Here is a 14,044-nt window from a genome sequence, read left to right on the forward strand (position 1 = left end):
AAAAAGCGATTTAACATCTTATTCTTGGAAGGCAAAGCTCAACGTCTGAAGAAGTATATGTGAAAGCAGCCAGATTGCTTTATTTTTGCTTTAAGCAGTTGATCATTTCCACCTATGTATCTGCATTCAATTGACCCTCCAATGACCTTTAGGTGTCTCTGGGTATTTCTCATACACCCCCATGTATCTCTACCTCAATCTTTAAGTCTCCCTACAATAAATAAGGTGTAGAGACCTTCACATTCCAATCTGTTATTTTACAGAAGAAGAAATTAAAGCCCTGAGTAGTTAACTTGCTCAAGGCCACAGAGACAACAAAAGCAAAATATGTACTGAGTGAGCTAACACAATTTACCAAGACACTCAGGACTAGAAGAAACTGAAGTGGCTGTTGACTCATACATGACAGTAATCATCAGAAATTGTACCTGATTGGTAAATAAAGATTTTTATGTATTCTGTTTTCTTTTTCCTAGTTTTTTATTTACTTTTTAGAGGCGGGGTCCCACGACGTTGCCCAGGCAGGAGTATAGTGGCTATTTACAGATGCAATCAGAGCACACTGCAACCTTGAACTCCTGGCCTCAAGCAATCCTTCTGCCTCAGCCTCCCGAGTAGCTGGGACTAGAGACAGGCGCCATTGCACCAAGCCATGTATTCTATTTTCTTAAAGTAGGACACACCTGCCTTGTTGGCTCAATAATGCTACATCTCAATTATGAAGACACTAGAAGCATCACTGGTAGCCAAGATGACATATTTCCCTCTGCAGTCAGAATCCCTAATGAACTGGTGCCATCTACATGGAAATGGCAGTGATTTGCCTTTGATTATAAGGTCTGAGAGCTAAGGGTTGAAGGACAGATAGCCATTGGCCCCCCACCCACTTGCCCCCACCCCAAGCCTGTGCCTAGGAGGCAGCTTACCTGAGTGATCATTGGAAAACCCATGATGAAGAAACAAATGCAGCAGCCCAGAGTAAACACCGGCTTGTGTGTGCGCAGGTACTTGGGAAACTCGTCCGAGATGGAGGTCACTATCGTCTCGATGGTGGCAAACTGGAACCGTGTCAGGAAATGAACATCTGAGTCAAATTGTACCACCCAGAGGGTACCCCCAAGCCCTTTGAATGTCCCATCCAGGAAAGCTGTATTTGTGTTAGGTTTGGTTTTTAGGATGGCATTCCCTCAATGGGTCTAAAAAGGCTCCTTGGGGTCCAAAACACAAGGGCAGCCGAGAGAACCCAAGCAGGATGTGAGCTTTAAAAATTGCACTTCCAACCCCCAGAGACTTGCATTCATATTCATCCATTAGGACATTTTAAGTTTCACTTTGTATTCCTAAGATGTAAATTCCTCTCCTCCAGTTTACCTTGCATTTGCTCTTCTACTTGAGGAAAAACCCTCTTTGCACCCAAGGACTAAACTCTGAGCACCTGTCAGCATGATCTATGGTTGTCTCAGCCCCACAGCAATTTCCCTAAAATTGACTTCACATTATTCTTTATCCAGCCTACAGAATTTTCTTTGGCAAAACGACACAAAGGCAGGAAGTACACAGGCTAAAAGTTGCCACATAGAACAGAGGGAGAATGAAGGAGAGAGGAAGACTCTCTTGTACCATTACATGAGCACCCAAAATACAAGGTGTTCCTGAGCCCTACACAGGCACTTCAGCATCTCTAGATCTCTTGGGAGAAGCATTCAGACACCCCTAAGCCTACCCCTCTCCTGAAGGGTGAACACAGGACCTAGGAGAGGGGGAGTCTTCAAGAGGAGCCTGGGATAGAGACTGATGGGAAGGGGGCTCACCATAGTGTCAAGTCCAAGAGTGAGGAGCATCAGGAAAAAGATGATGGCCCAGAATGGAGAGAGAGGCAGCCTGGTTAAGGCTTCCGGGTAAACCACAAATGCAATGCCTGGCCCTGGAAGGAACAAGACAGATGATTGCAGGCAGGCCCTACTCAAGGCCCCTCTTCCCAGAGCCCAGAGGGCCTTCTCTCTGCTGAGATCTTCATTTATTACTTCTTATATGCTGCTTCCACTGTTGGTTTTTTTTACTCATCTCTATCCATTTCCTCAATTAGACCATAGGCTCCTTGAAGAGAAAGACCAAGGGAATTAGGTCAACAGCTAGGAGAACTCAGGAGAGACCTAAAAATAGTGTCTAAGCAGAGACTCAGAGGCAACTCTACTGGACTCCACGGCTAGGCTGTGTACCATGTTCATAGGATCTTTGTATTGGATGAATTAAAGGAAAATGTAATTAATTACCCTTTACAGCAGTAGTTCTCAACCAGCAGTGATTTTGCAATATTTGGGATATTTGGCAATGTCTGCAGACATTTTTTATTCTCATGGGTGAGCTGGGGGTAGGGGTAGGATAACTACTGGCATCTAGTGGGTGGAGGCAAGGGATACTGCTAAGCATCTTACAATGCACAAGAGAGCTTCTTGCCAACAAGGTATTATCCTGTCTCAAATGTCAATAGTGCTGAGGTTTGAGAATCCCTGCTCTAAAACTTGGAACATGACCAGAATGACATTATTTCTTCCTTTATTTTATTAAATTCTGGGGTGCATGTGCAGGATGTACAGGTTACATAGGTAAACGTGCGCCATGGTGGTCTGCTGCACAGATCGCCCCATCACCTAAGTATTAAGTCTGGCATGCATTAGTATTTCTTTTTTTAACTACCCTTCCTCCGACTGAGTCCTCCAGGAGAAAACATTCACATAAAATATGAATCTAACACTTTCAGGATCTTGCACTATTGGTATATATGGGGCTACATCAGTCCCAGTAGTTAGTTGGGTTGGCAGGGGCGGTGTATGAAACATCATGTAAGGGTTAAGAGGGTTCGGTCTCTAAGGGTCAGATCTGGTCCAAATTCAGATTCCATGACTTACCATCTGTGCAACCCTAGACAAGTTATTTAATTTCTGTAAGCCTCAATTTTGTCCATCTGTAAAATGGGGACAAAAATAGGACCTCACAAGGTGGTTACAATGAACAAATGAGAAAATATAAATATAAAGCCTCAAATGCCTGAGATATCCCCGCTTTATGCATTTATTGAACAGACTGTAGAGCCAGCCTCTGAAGGCTCCCTATGTGAACCATAAAAGTCTGTATTAAACTAAAGTTCAAAATAAGTCTCAAATGCAGAACAACAAGGAAGTCAGTTTAATGTTCTGGTGACAGTCAGGCCCATAAAGCCGACAAGGTCTTGAATGGCCACTACCAGAGGTCCTCAGCTGCTTACTTTAACAGGATTCTACCCTTTGGGCTTTATATCTTTTTTAGAGGAGGGAAGTGATTTCAAAATATTCAGCCTGCTTCCATTTCAGCTGCCTTCCTAAAGCACCCAGGTGAAGGCATTATTTGCAAGCTAAATTACAGCAGACTCCACTTACCCAAGGCAGATGGGGAGCGGAGTCATCTAGAGAATAACATCGTCAGATGTTTAAAAGAGTATATGGCCAGACTGATGGAGGCCAAGTTCTGCCTCTCTCCTCTCCCACCGGGAGGCAGTAGAGCCCAGTGGCTGGAGTACAGGCTGTCTTCCTCATAGATTAACAAACTGGCGGCCAGGTGCATGGCTCATGCCTGTAATCCCCACACTTTGGGAAGCCAAATTGGGCGGATCACAAGGTCAGGAGTTCAAGACCAGCCTGGCCAATATGATGAAACCCAGTCTCTACTAAAAATACAAAAATTAGCCAGGTGTGGTGGCGGGCGCCAGTAGTCCCAGCTACTCAGGAGGCTGAGGCAGGAGAATGGTGTGAACCCGGGAGGCAGAAGTTGCAGTGAGCCAAGATGGCACCACTGCACTCCAGCCTGGGTGACAAAGCAAGACTCCATCTCAAAAAAAAACAAAAAAACTGGCTGCACCTCTTACCAACCGAGGACTTAGGGGAGTCACTCGTTCTTTCTACACAAACTTTAGTTTCTTTATCCACACAATGGAAATAGTAATAGTACCTACCTTTACAGAGCTTCTGTGAGAATTAAATGCATCAACACAAGTAAAAAGCTTAGAACAATGCCTGGACATACTAGGAACTCAGAAAACATAGACCATTGTTAGTCTTCTTGTGAGAAGGGATCAAAGGGGTTCTGCATTTCAGTAACTTGAGCAGAGTCCCCAGAGATCCTACCATGAGAGCCTCCTTTATCCTAGAGTGCCACTAAAGACAAAGCAAGGAGCTCTGGTCAGTGCAACGCATCAAGGCCCATAGCACAGCTTGGGTAGCCACTCTGCTGTGATAACTATTACAAACTGAATGAGCTCTCTGAGGATATGCCACCTGGACTTCTGTGCCTTTGGGCAGAAGGATTGGGATACAGGTGATAGACAGATGGCTGCATGGAAGTGGGACGTCAGTGCTGTTTGAGAATGCTCATTTTGATTAGTAAGGTATCTGAACTATTAAGGGGCAAGAGAACCAAGGTAGTATTTCTAGTGCTCCGGTTAACTGAGAGTTACCTACACCTGGGAATGCTAAATAAATATGCACATTTCTGCTTATCTACTCTGGTCTAACTCAGTCTTTCTGCTATTGGATAAGCATCTTTGTTTGGCTTCAGGATAGATTCTGAACATGAGTCACCGCTCCATAGATGGCAATGCATATGGTGGCGAGATGGCTCTGAAGGGCTAACTTTCCTGGAAGCTGCTTTTCTAGAGCATTTCCCCAAGAACATGCCCCCTTCCCTATGCCTATCATAAAAGCAAAAGACAGCTTGGTCTGTTCACCAATCCCATCCTCAGCCCCTCAAAATTTTGATAAGACCAAGATTTAAGATGATCATTTTGGTAGAAATGCCTTTTTTAGAAGGGAGTGGTAAACTAAATCGAATAGTGTTAGGTTATTAAGGAGAACCTCTATTTGACTAAAGATCAAAACTTAGTTACCAAAGTTGGGTCAGCAAAAATGTCATGAATGTCTATATGCCAGTGTTACCCAGCAAGGAGGAAGTGGGGCTCGGGTTTAATGCAGGCCTGACCCCAAATCTCTGTCCTGTATTCTGCAGAGCCTCCATTATATCAAGGCAAGTAAGACAAGCCTGTAAAGCACATATAAAAATACATCCAGGTTCAGATGAGCAGGAAAGCTTCCCCAGTGGGTCTGGGAGATCTCACGGGCCCTCTCCTGTGGGAGATGAGGCCCACCGTCCCTATGCCAGAGACAAGTATTAACACAACAGGTTAGAACCCGTTAGAAGTGCCCTCATCCTTGTTCAAATCAAAGGAAGTGAAAAAACACTGGAAAGGAGAAATTTCAGAGGAAAACATGGGCAATTCGTTGGCTGCATTTTACATACCAGATAAACAACATTCTGTTTGAGTTTTTGCAATATCTCCCCAGAAATCCATTTCCTGGAGCAGAAAAGAGTTCAGAATCGTTTACTAACCTGGCCCACATCTCAGGATTCACAGTCTCTAGCAGGTTGGCCACTGGTTCCAAAAGAACTCAGTAATGTCACAAAAAGTAAAATGCCTAAGATCTTCTAGAAAATGGGACACAACCATCTGCTCCAACCACTCTGCTAGGAGGAAATGAGGTTACAGGACAGCTGGAAGTGGCTCCAGTACCTCTAAAGACAAAACCCATTTACCCTCTCACTTTCCTTCCCTGCCTCCTAGGGTATCTGAGAATTCTCAACCAGGGAGAGCCATTGCTCATCTCCTGGGGCCCTTTAAATTAGTGCATTGCTGCGGAACCAAACACCCCTCAGGGTTTCACACTCTCTCCAGGGAGAGATAATTGCACCCCTGGAAAGTGCTGGCTCTTTAACTCTTTGAGGCCCCTGGTGCACCATCAGTGTGAATTGGCACAGTAATGAATTATCCTCGGGGAGCCAGAAGAAATCTTAGTATCCAAAAAGGTGACATTTCCAGGGCTTAGTTCTCTCAGCACATCTGAGCCATTATCTGAGAATTGCAGTCAGCTCCTTGAAGGAAGATAACTGCCCAGAGAAGCCTCTCACAGGTACACCCCTTGGTTGTCCAGGGCCACAGTCATGCCCCACAGCATGAGGCACAGCACCAACACACTAGGCATCCCATAAATGTCTGAATTGAGAATGAGATCATAATGGTAAACAACAGACACAATGAAATCCTTTGATCACTGAAATCTGCTAAATATACAAATCCTTTGTGGAACCAGGCTGGGTGAAAATGAAGAGTTAAACTAAAATCTTGAATGCTCTCTCTGCAAAATGCTGTCCTAGTAACATAGATTAAATGAAATAAAAATGAAAGCTCTTTGTCAACTTGAAAACACCATACAAATGTTAGCCATTAATAAAAACATCATTTGGGTACACAGTAAACATTTATTCCACATGCCTCTCAACCCACCCAGCACGATCCAACGTTTCTACCCACTGGGAAAAAAAACTGCAGGTCTGCATTGCTAACTTAAGCAGAAGGCCCTGAAAGCACATTTGACCTAACAATCAGAAAAGTGCTTTGCAAGGAAAATGCTCCTCTGAAGTCAGTTCTCTCACTAAGCCTTGGTTTCGACACGGCCCTCTGCAAGGAATGTCATCCTACAGCAGCCTGTGCCCACATCAGCTCCTGAGGCAATGGTTTGCCTAATAAATTCTCTACTCATACCTAACAGGTATAACCCTTACTTCTATAGGCTGGAGCTAAATTAAGAGGGGCAAGGTAAGAGGAAGGAGAGGAGAGGAGAAGGAAAGAGGGCTTTTAAAGCAATCCCTCTAGTTAGAGACCAGCCAGTTCTGACTCTGCAGTGCGCTTCCTACTTGAGCCTGCCTTGGTCCCTCTGTAAAGAAGGACCTGGGCTCCTCCACCCTCTATCCTGTTCCAGAAGGCCAATTTCCCAGCATAGTATAAATTAGGAGCTTGTGACATGAGCCTGGGACCTGCCCTGCAACAGCAGGGTAACAACTGTCCTGTACCTTGGTCTGCCACATTCTCAATGTTGACTTTGCGTTCATTGGCCATGAAGCCGATAACAGAGAAGATGACGAAGCCGGCAAAGATGCTTGTGGCACTGTTGGTGCAGGTTACAATTAGAGTGTCCCTGGAAGGAAGAGACCAGAGTTTTCCATTAGGTGTGCTTGGTGAGTGGAAAGGGACAAGGGAAAGGACACACAACTGTGTGCCCATATGTTTGTCTGGACATGTGTAGGCACATACATGTATGTTCATGTCCTAACCACAGGCTCCCTTGGGCTCATTTAAAAACCACCAAAAGGCTCAAAAGATATCCCCTAATAGCCCTGATTCAGGGCCTCTTGGCCAAAGCTCTGACTCCACAATCTATATAAATGGGTCTCAACTCATCTGGTATCGTCTGAACACCCCCCATCTCAAATTCACTGGCTGAAATGTAATCCACAATTTGATAGTATTAAGAGGTGGGGGCTTCAGAAAAGTGATTAAGTCATGAAGACAGAGCCAACTCATGGGATTAGTGCCCTTATAAAACAGACTGAAGAGAGTGTGTCTGCCGCTTCCACCATATGAGGACACAGCAACAAGGTGCCATCTTTGAAACAGACAGCAGCCCTCCAGACACTGAATATTCTGGCACCTTGAACTTGGATTTCCCAGCCTCCAGAACTGTGAGCAATAAATTTCTGTTGTTTATAGCCAAAAGTCAGTTAAAGATACAAAAGTATAGCTAGATAGGAGAAATAAATTCTAGTGCTCTATAGCACTATAGGATGATTATATTAACAACCATCCCAGCTAGGCATGGTGGCTCACGCCTGTAATCCCAGCACTTTGGGAGGCCAAGGCAGGTGGATCACCTGAGGTCAGGAGTTCGAGACCAGCCTCACCAACGTGGTGAAACCCCATCTCTACTAAATACACACACACACACACACACACAAAAAAAAATTAGCAGGGCATGGTGGCACATGCCTGCAATCCCAGCTACTTGGGAGGCTGAGGCAGGCGAATCACTTGAACCTGGGAGGTGGAGGTTGCAGTGAGCTGAGATTGGCCATTGCACTCCAGCCTGGGCAACAAGAGCGAAGCTCCACCTCAAAAAAAAGAAAGGCCAGGCGCGGTGGCTCACGCCTGTAACCCCAGAACTTTGGGAGGCCGAGGCAGGTGGATCACGAGGTCAGGAGATCGAGACCATCCTGGTTAACATGGTGAAACCCCATCTCTACTAAAAATACAAAAAATTAGCTGGGCGCAGTGGTGGGCACCTGTAGTCCCAGCTACTCGGGAGGCTGAGACAGGAGAATGGCGTGAACCCTGGAGGCAGAGTTGCAGTGAGCCGAGATCGCGCCACTGCACTCCAGCCTGGGTGACAGAGTAAGACTCCGTCTCAAAAAAAAAAAAAAAAATCATCCTATAGCACTATGAGATGACTATATTAACAACAATTTATTATATGTTTTCAAACAGCTAGAAGAATGAATTTTCAGTGTTCCCAACACAAAGAAATGATAAATGTTTGAGGTGATAGATATGCTAATTATCCTGATTTGATCATTACACATTGTATACATGTACTGAAATATCACACTGTACTCCATAAATATGCATAATTACTATGTGTCATTTAAAAATAATAAAAGCAAAAAATGTATAAAGAAAAAAAGCATATTACTTAGTCTATGGCATTTCGTTAGCTCAATCTGAACAAACTAAGACATTATTCCAGGGGCAGAGGTAAATCTGTCCATCAGAACAGAAATTGAGGAGACAGGGCCTTGGTCGGCTCCAGGACAGGAACTATGTGTGAGGGAAGAGAAGGCAGTGGGAAAGTCAAATGACCCTAAAATGTGAGGGTAGCCTGGAGTCAGGACACACAGGGTTGAGAAGGACAAAGGGGCAGGGGAGGAAAGAGAGCCCAGTGTCTCTACCTTCATCGCAGAGCCTGCTGCTGGTAAGACAGCCAGGGTTTCCCAGCCTACCTTCAGTCATCGTAGATTCAAATGTGAGGTCACAGCTAGATGGGCTACACTGTAACCCAGGGCTACACTGAAATCCTGGTTCTCCTGCCTTTTAGTGGCATGACCTTGAGCAATCCACTTCCTTTCCACTCTGATTTGAAATGGCAGCAATGAGTCTATCTGTCACAGGCTGTTGCCCGGACAGAATGAGATGATACCTGTACTATGCACAGCCTAGCACAGAGCAAGTGTGCAGCAAATGATCCACCTTGTCTGGCCCCTCAGTTTACTGATGAGGAAACTGAGGCCCAGGGGAAGGTAATGGACTAATTAATAGTGTGGGCCAGGATATGAATCTAGATTTTCAAGCTCTCAGCCTGGGTTATTTCTGCCACACCACACAGCCTCATTTCTAATAAAGAAGATAGCAATGCTTCACCCTTTAATGGTGTTCAGAATAATTTGGGTCAATGGTTAATGAGCAGTTGTGACTAAAGAAGTTTAAATACCATAGTCTGTTACTCAAGGTCATTTTGAACTGAATTGTGTCTTCCTACCACTCCCCTACCCCTACCAAATTCATATTTTGTCATCCTAATCCCTAGTATCTCAGAATGTGACTGTATTTGGAGATAGGGTCTTTAAAGAGGTAATTAAGTCAAATGAAGTCATTAGAGTGGTCCCTGATCCAATGTGACTGATATGACTGGGGTCTTTATAAGAAGAGGAGATTAGGTCACAGCCCCACACAGAGGGAAGACCATCTGAAGGCACAGTCCATTGTATCCACAGACTAGGTAGCTCACAAATGACTATCACAGAGCACAGCTGACTGCACAGTGACCTGCAGAGAAACTTGCTTCCATCCTATAAATAGCCACTGAGCCTCCACCATGTGTCAGAGCCAGGTGTGTAAGTGAGGGTCCAGGCCTTCAGAAGGTAGTGCCTAGGCCTTAGCAGGTGGTTTCTCCTAGGCCAGAGGCAAATCTTTAGCTCTCCCTAAGATGAAATGTGAGGATGTGGCCTCAGGTGTCTGATAACTCAGTCCATTCTTCTGTCCCACTCACCAGCTATGCCCAGATCTTGTAGTACCTCTACATACCTGTAGCAGTTGTTGTGGAATTTGTTGTAAGAAGAGAGAGTGATCAGGCCTCCCCATGCAGCAGATAAAGAGAAGAAAATCTGCGTGGCAGCATCTTTCCACACCTGAGAGGCAAAAGGGAAAGAGATTCAAGATCCATGAAGGAGACTGGCCCCAGGGGAGAGGAGTCACACACCCAGTGCCATATCATGTTTCCAGGGGAAACATCAGGGACAAGATGACTCCTGACATCAACATCAATGAGAACATAAATCACTCGTGCTGGAAACCAAAGGCATAGTAAATTACCTGGGAGATTTTAACTTCCTCTATCAAAGGTGAGGAATTCAATAAACTACACTACATACCATGCTCATATGTTCTCTTCTGTAAAGCTAAACGGAAAGGGGGTCCTTCCTTTGGGTCAATACACTCTCAGAAAATAATAATTTACAACAGAAAAATATAATAACGGATGCAAAATCAAAACCCTTTTTAACTGATATTTCTGCAGATTACAACTGCTATTAAATTTCTGAAACTCTGTAGCCCCAATCTCAGTAAAGCAACCTCTATGCTGCTGCAAAGTTTATAGTGTCACGTCCTACCTGCTATTAAGTGGAGACTTTCTGTTATGTGCAATCAAACTCAATCCTAGCTATGCATTCTTAACACACCCTGGAAAAGCAGAGTTTCCTTTAAGGTGAGAAAATTCAGTTCCCTTTCAACAATCAACCCCCTCATTTGTAGTTTTTGAATTGGAAATTTTAGAGTTAGATGTGCCTGTACAGAATATGCAAAGAGAAAGTTCTGCTTGTGCTGGCCCTGTGTGGGTGTACAAAAGTATTCAGACGTGTCTGAGCCCTTAAAGGTTTCAGGTAAAAATATTTAAAAAATAGAATCGCTTGTGGTTTACACTAAGTGCTGTTATTTTCCCACTAGCAAAACTACACTTCCGACACTCTATAATTAGTAACAGATAAGTGGTGTGAGTTGGCCTAAAGCTATTAAGGGGATTTCATTCTTCATTTTCGGCCTCTACTATAACTCCAGATGTAGGACAACTATTCCAGGAATCTAAAAACCCTCAGTTGTCCACTTCTCATTAAATATTTCCTGAGTGCATAATGTACCAAGATTATCAGGCTCTTATAAAAGCACACACTGGGATTCCCTGGAGGAGGAAGTCTAACGCTTTTTGCCCAAACCTCCCAGAGAGCCATTCCCCCCAGGGCTGGTATTAAATAAAATTAGAAGCCCACCGTGGCATCTGTGAGTTTCTCCCACTTGGGTGTGATGAAGTACCAGATCCCAGCTCCAGCTCCAGGCAGGGTGACTCCTCGGATGAGGAGGATCACGAGTACGACATACGGGAACGTGGCCGTGAAGTATACAACCTAGAAAAGCCACGGGCAGAGGGGCTGGAAGGAGCAGCCCTGCAGAGTGCACCTGTGCAGAAGGAGCGTTGCTAGGGGAAGGAGTGGGGCTGCGCGTGACAGAGAGCACATCAGGGTAGTTCTCCCCAAACACAGCCAGGGCTGGGGAAGCAGGGAAGGCACTGGGACCAAAGGTGAGTCAGAGAGAGCTAGAAATAAAGCCTCTTAGGAGAGACCCAAGGCTGTGGGGTGAGTCGGCCTACAGCCAGAAGGCTAGGCGAGATGTCACTCAGCCCAGCTGATGAGTACACAACTCCTTAGGGAACCACAGAGGGAAGGAGGGAGGGGGGCTCAGTGCCTCTCTCCTCCCCAACTCCCACCCCACCCCTGGTAGAGCACCAAAATTCCACCATTAAAGATAGATCCTATTAGCTTAAGCTTTCCATCCCTGTTTATACACATACCTAAGTGAGGCAGTCCCATAAGGTCAAAAGAATATGATCTTAGAATTAGACGCATTTAGGTTCAAATGAAATTGTATCTCTGGCACTGAGTAGCTGTGTGACCTTAGACAATTTATTAAGCTCTCTGAATCTTAGTTTCAGTATCTGTAAATCAAGGATAATAGCACCTTTCTTCCAGATAATCGTGAGGATTCAATGAGCTAATGCATGGATAGGACCTAGCATGGTGCCTGATTTATAACAGCGGGTCGTTAAATGCCATTAAGTTCAACAAATATTTATTGAGGGCCTCCTATGAGCTGGGCACTATGCCAGGCATCAGCTGCACAAAGGTGAAGGGACTCCTAACCTAGAAGACACAAAGACAATGTCTGAATAATGAGCTAGGGAATTACACACAGGGCACTATGGAAGTTCAGGGAAGGGCATTGTGTCCAACCCGGGAGTCTACTAAGAGGTTCATGGAGATGACACTGAGCTGGACAAGTGCAGCTTAGAGGAGGAGAGGCAAGGTGGGACGGTGAAGGAAGCACATGGGCAAGGCAGGTGTGTGAGGCAAAGCCCTACTCACTCCTTATCAGCACAGCATAAACTTGAGGCTAAGAGCAGGGGGTGGGGGGCTAGAGACATTGGAGGAGACCACGTCATGGGAAGCCTTGAATGCCAACCAAAAGGTACTCCTGGATGCTGGAAGAGAGGGAGGAACCAGCATCAAGAAACATTTGGGAGGCCGCGCATGGCGGCTCATGCCTATAATTCCAACACTTTGGGAGGCTGAGGCAGGCAAATCACCTGAGGTCAGGAGTTCGAGATCAGCCTGGCCAACATGGCAAAATCCCATCTCTACTAAAAATACAAAAATTAGCCGGGCATGGTGGTGGGCGCCTGTTAATCCCAGCTACTCAAGAGGCTGAGGTAGGAGAATCACTTGAACCCAGGAGGTGGAGGTTGCAGTGAGCAGAGATCACGCCATTGCACTCCAGACTGGGTGACAAGAGCGAAACTCCACCTCAAAAAAAAGAAAGAAAGAAACATTTGGGAGGTAACATTAGCAGAACTTGGGGGTTAGTTGAATGTGATAGGTGGGAGGACCTTTCCTTCCATACCTGTCCATCAAACCTCAAGGCGAAGGTAGGGCTTGGGACCAGGATTTGGTAGGAGTGGGAGGAGCAGTGTGAGAGCTCACACTCTGCAGTCACACGAGCCTGGGTCCAAATCCTGACTCTAGCACTTACGAACTGGGTCACCTTGGGGAGCAACTTAACCTCTCTGAGTCTCTGACCCTCAGTGTCCACACCTGCAAAGTGGCAACAACAGTAGATTCTTCATGGGGCTGTTGGAAGAGTACAGTGTTATTTACAATCCACACAAAGTGGAACAGGCCCAGAGCACTGGAAACAGAAGTACCATTTCACAGTCTGGACTAGGACTCATCAGTCCTTAACTTAATAACACTGACAACACTCGGCTCACAGGTAGGCTACATTCCAAAAAGAGCATTAAAAGACACTTGAAAGGCTTTAAATTGGGGATAATAGTGCATAATACTTAGGATTGCTGTAAGGATTAAGTGAGATATGCATGCTACTACCTGGTGTATGGTCTGTTATTAATTAACATTAATTAATCGTGTTAACCTCCCAACCAGGCCCACTCTGAGCTCTCTGATCCATGGGGTGATGGCTGTTGGTTCAGGGCCACCTCCATTTCCACCTGCAGTCCTCCCTCTGAGGGCAACTGGAATACCTGCCCCCATGAGAGGGACACAGGGCACCTGCCAAACGCTGCCTGCACAGACTCGAGTACCTGGTAGGGGCTCCAGCCTGGTAGTGAGTGGGATTTCAGGAGATGAGGACGGATTCAAGGACTCACAAGGGGAGATGAGTTGGGAAAGTTTAGAGCTGAGATGAAGAAATAACCCTTGGGGGCCAGGCATGGTGGCTCACCCCTGTAATCTAGCACTTTGGGAGGCCGAGGCAGGCAGATCACTTGAGGTCAGGAGATCAAGACCAGCCTGGGCAACATCATGAAACCCCATGTCTACAAAAATACAAAAATTAGCCGGGCATGGTGGTGCATGCCTGTAGTCCCAGCTATTCAGGAGGCTGAAGCAGGTGAATTGCTTGAACTCAGGAGGCAGAGGCTACAGTGAGCTGATATCACGCCACTGCACTCCAGCCTCAGTGACAGAGTGAGACTCTGTCTCAAAAAAAAAAAAAAAAAAAAAA

The 14,044-nt window shown here is 45.5% G+C and overlaps 1 protein-coding gene across 1 annotated transcript in view; it reads right to left on the bottom strand.

Moving 5' to 3' along the window:
• The window catches only part of SLC6A5 (solute carrier family 6 member 5), a 60,245-nt gene that overhangs the window by 21,486 nt on the left and 24,715 nt on the right, over positions 1-14,044 (bottom strand). The window contains exons 8-12 of the mRNA XM_032168005.2: positions 11,239-11,373; positions 9,998-10,101; positions 6,937-7,061; positions 1,812-1,924; positions 927-1,058 (exon numbers count right to left, since the gene is read on the bottom strand). Of these exons, the coding sequence (XP_032023896.1) occupies positions 927-1,058; positions 1,812-1,924; positions 6,937-7,061; positions 9,998-10,101; positions 11,239-11,373 (609 nt within the window). The remainder of the gene's footprint in view (positions 1-926; positions 1,059-1,811; positions 1,925-6,936; positions 7,062-9,997; positions 10,102-11,238; positions 11,374-14,044) is intronic.

The sequence above is a fragment of the Hylobates moloch genome, unplaced genomic scaffold (genome assembly GCF_009828535.3).
Source record: "Hylobates moloch isolate HMO894 unplaced genomic scaffold, HMol_V3 SCAFFOLD_11, whole genome shotgun sequence".
NCBI lineage: Eukaryota > Metazoa > Chordata > Mammalia > Primates > Hylobatidae > Hylobates > Hylobates moloch.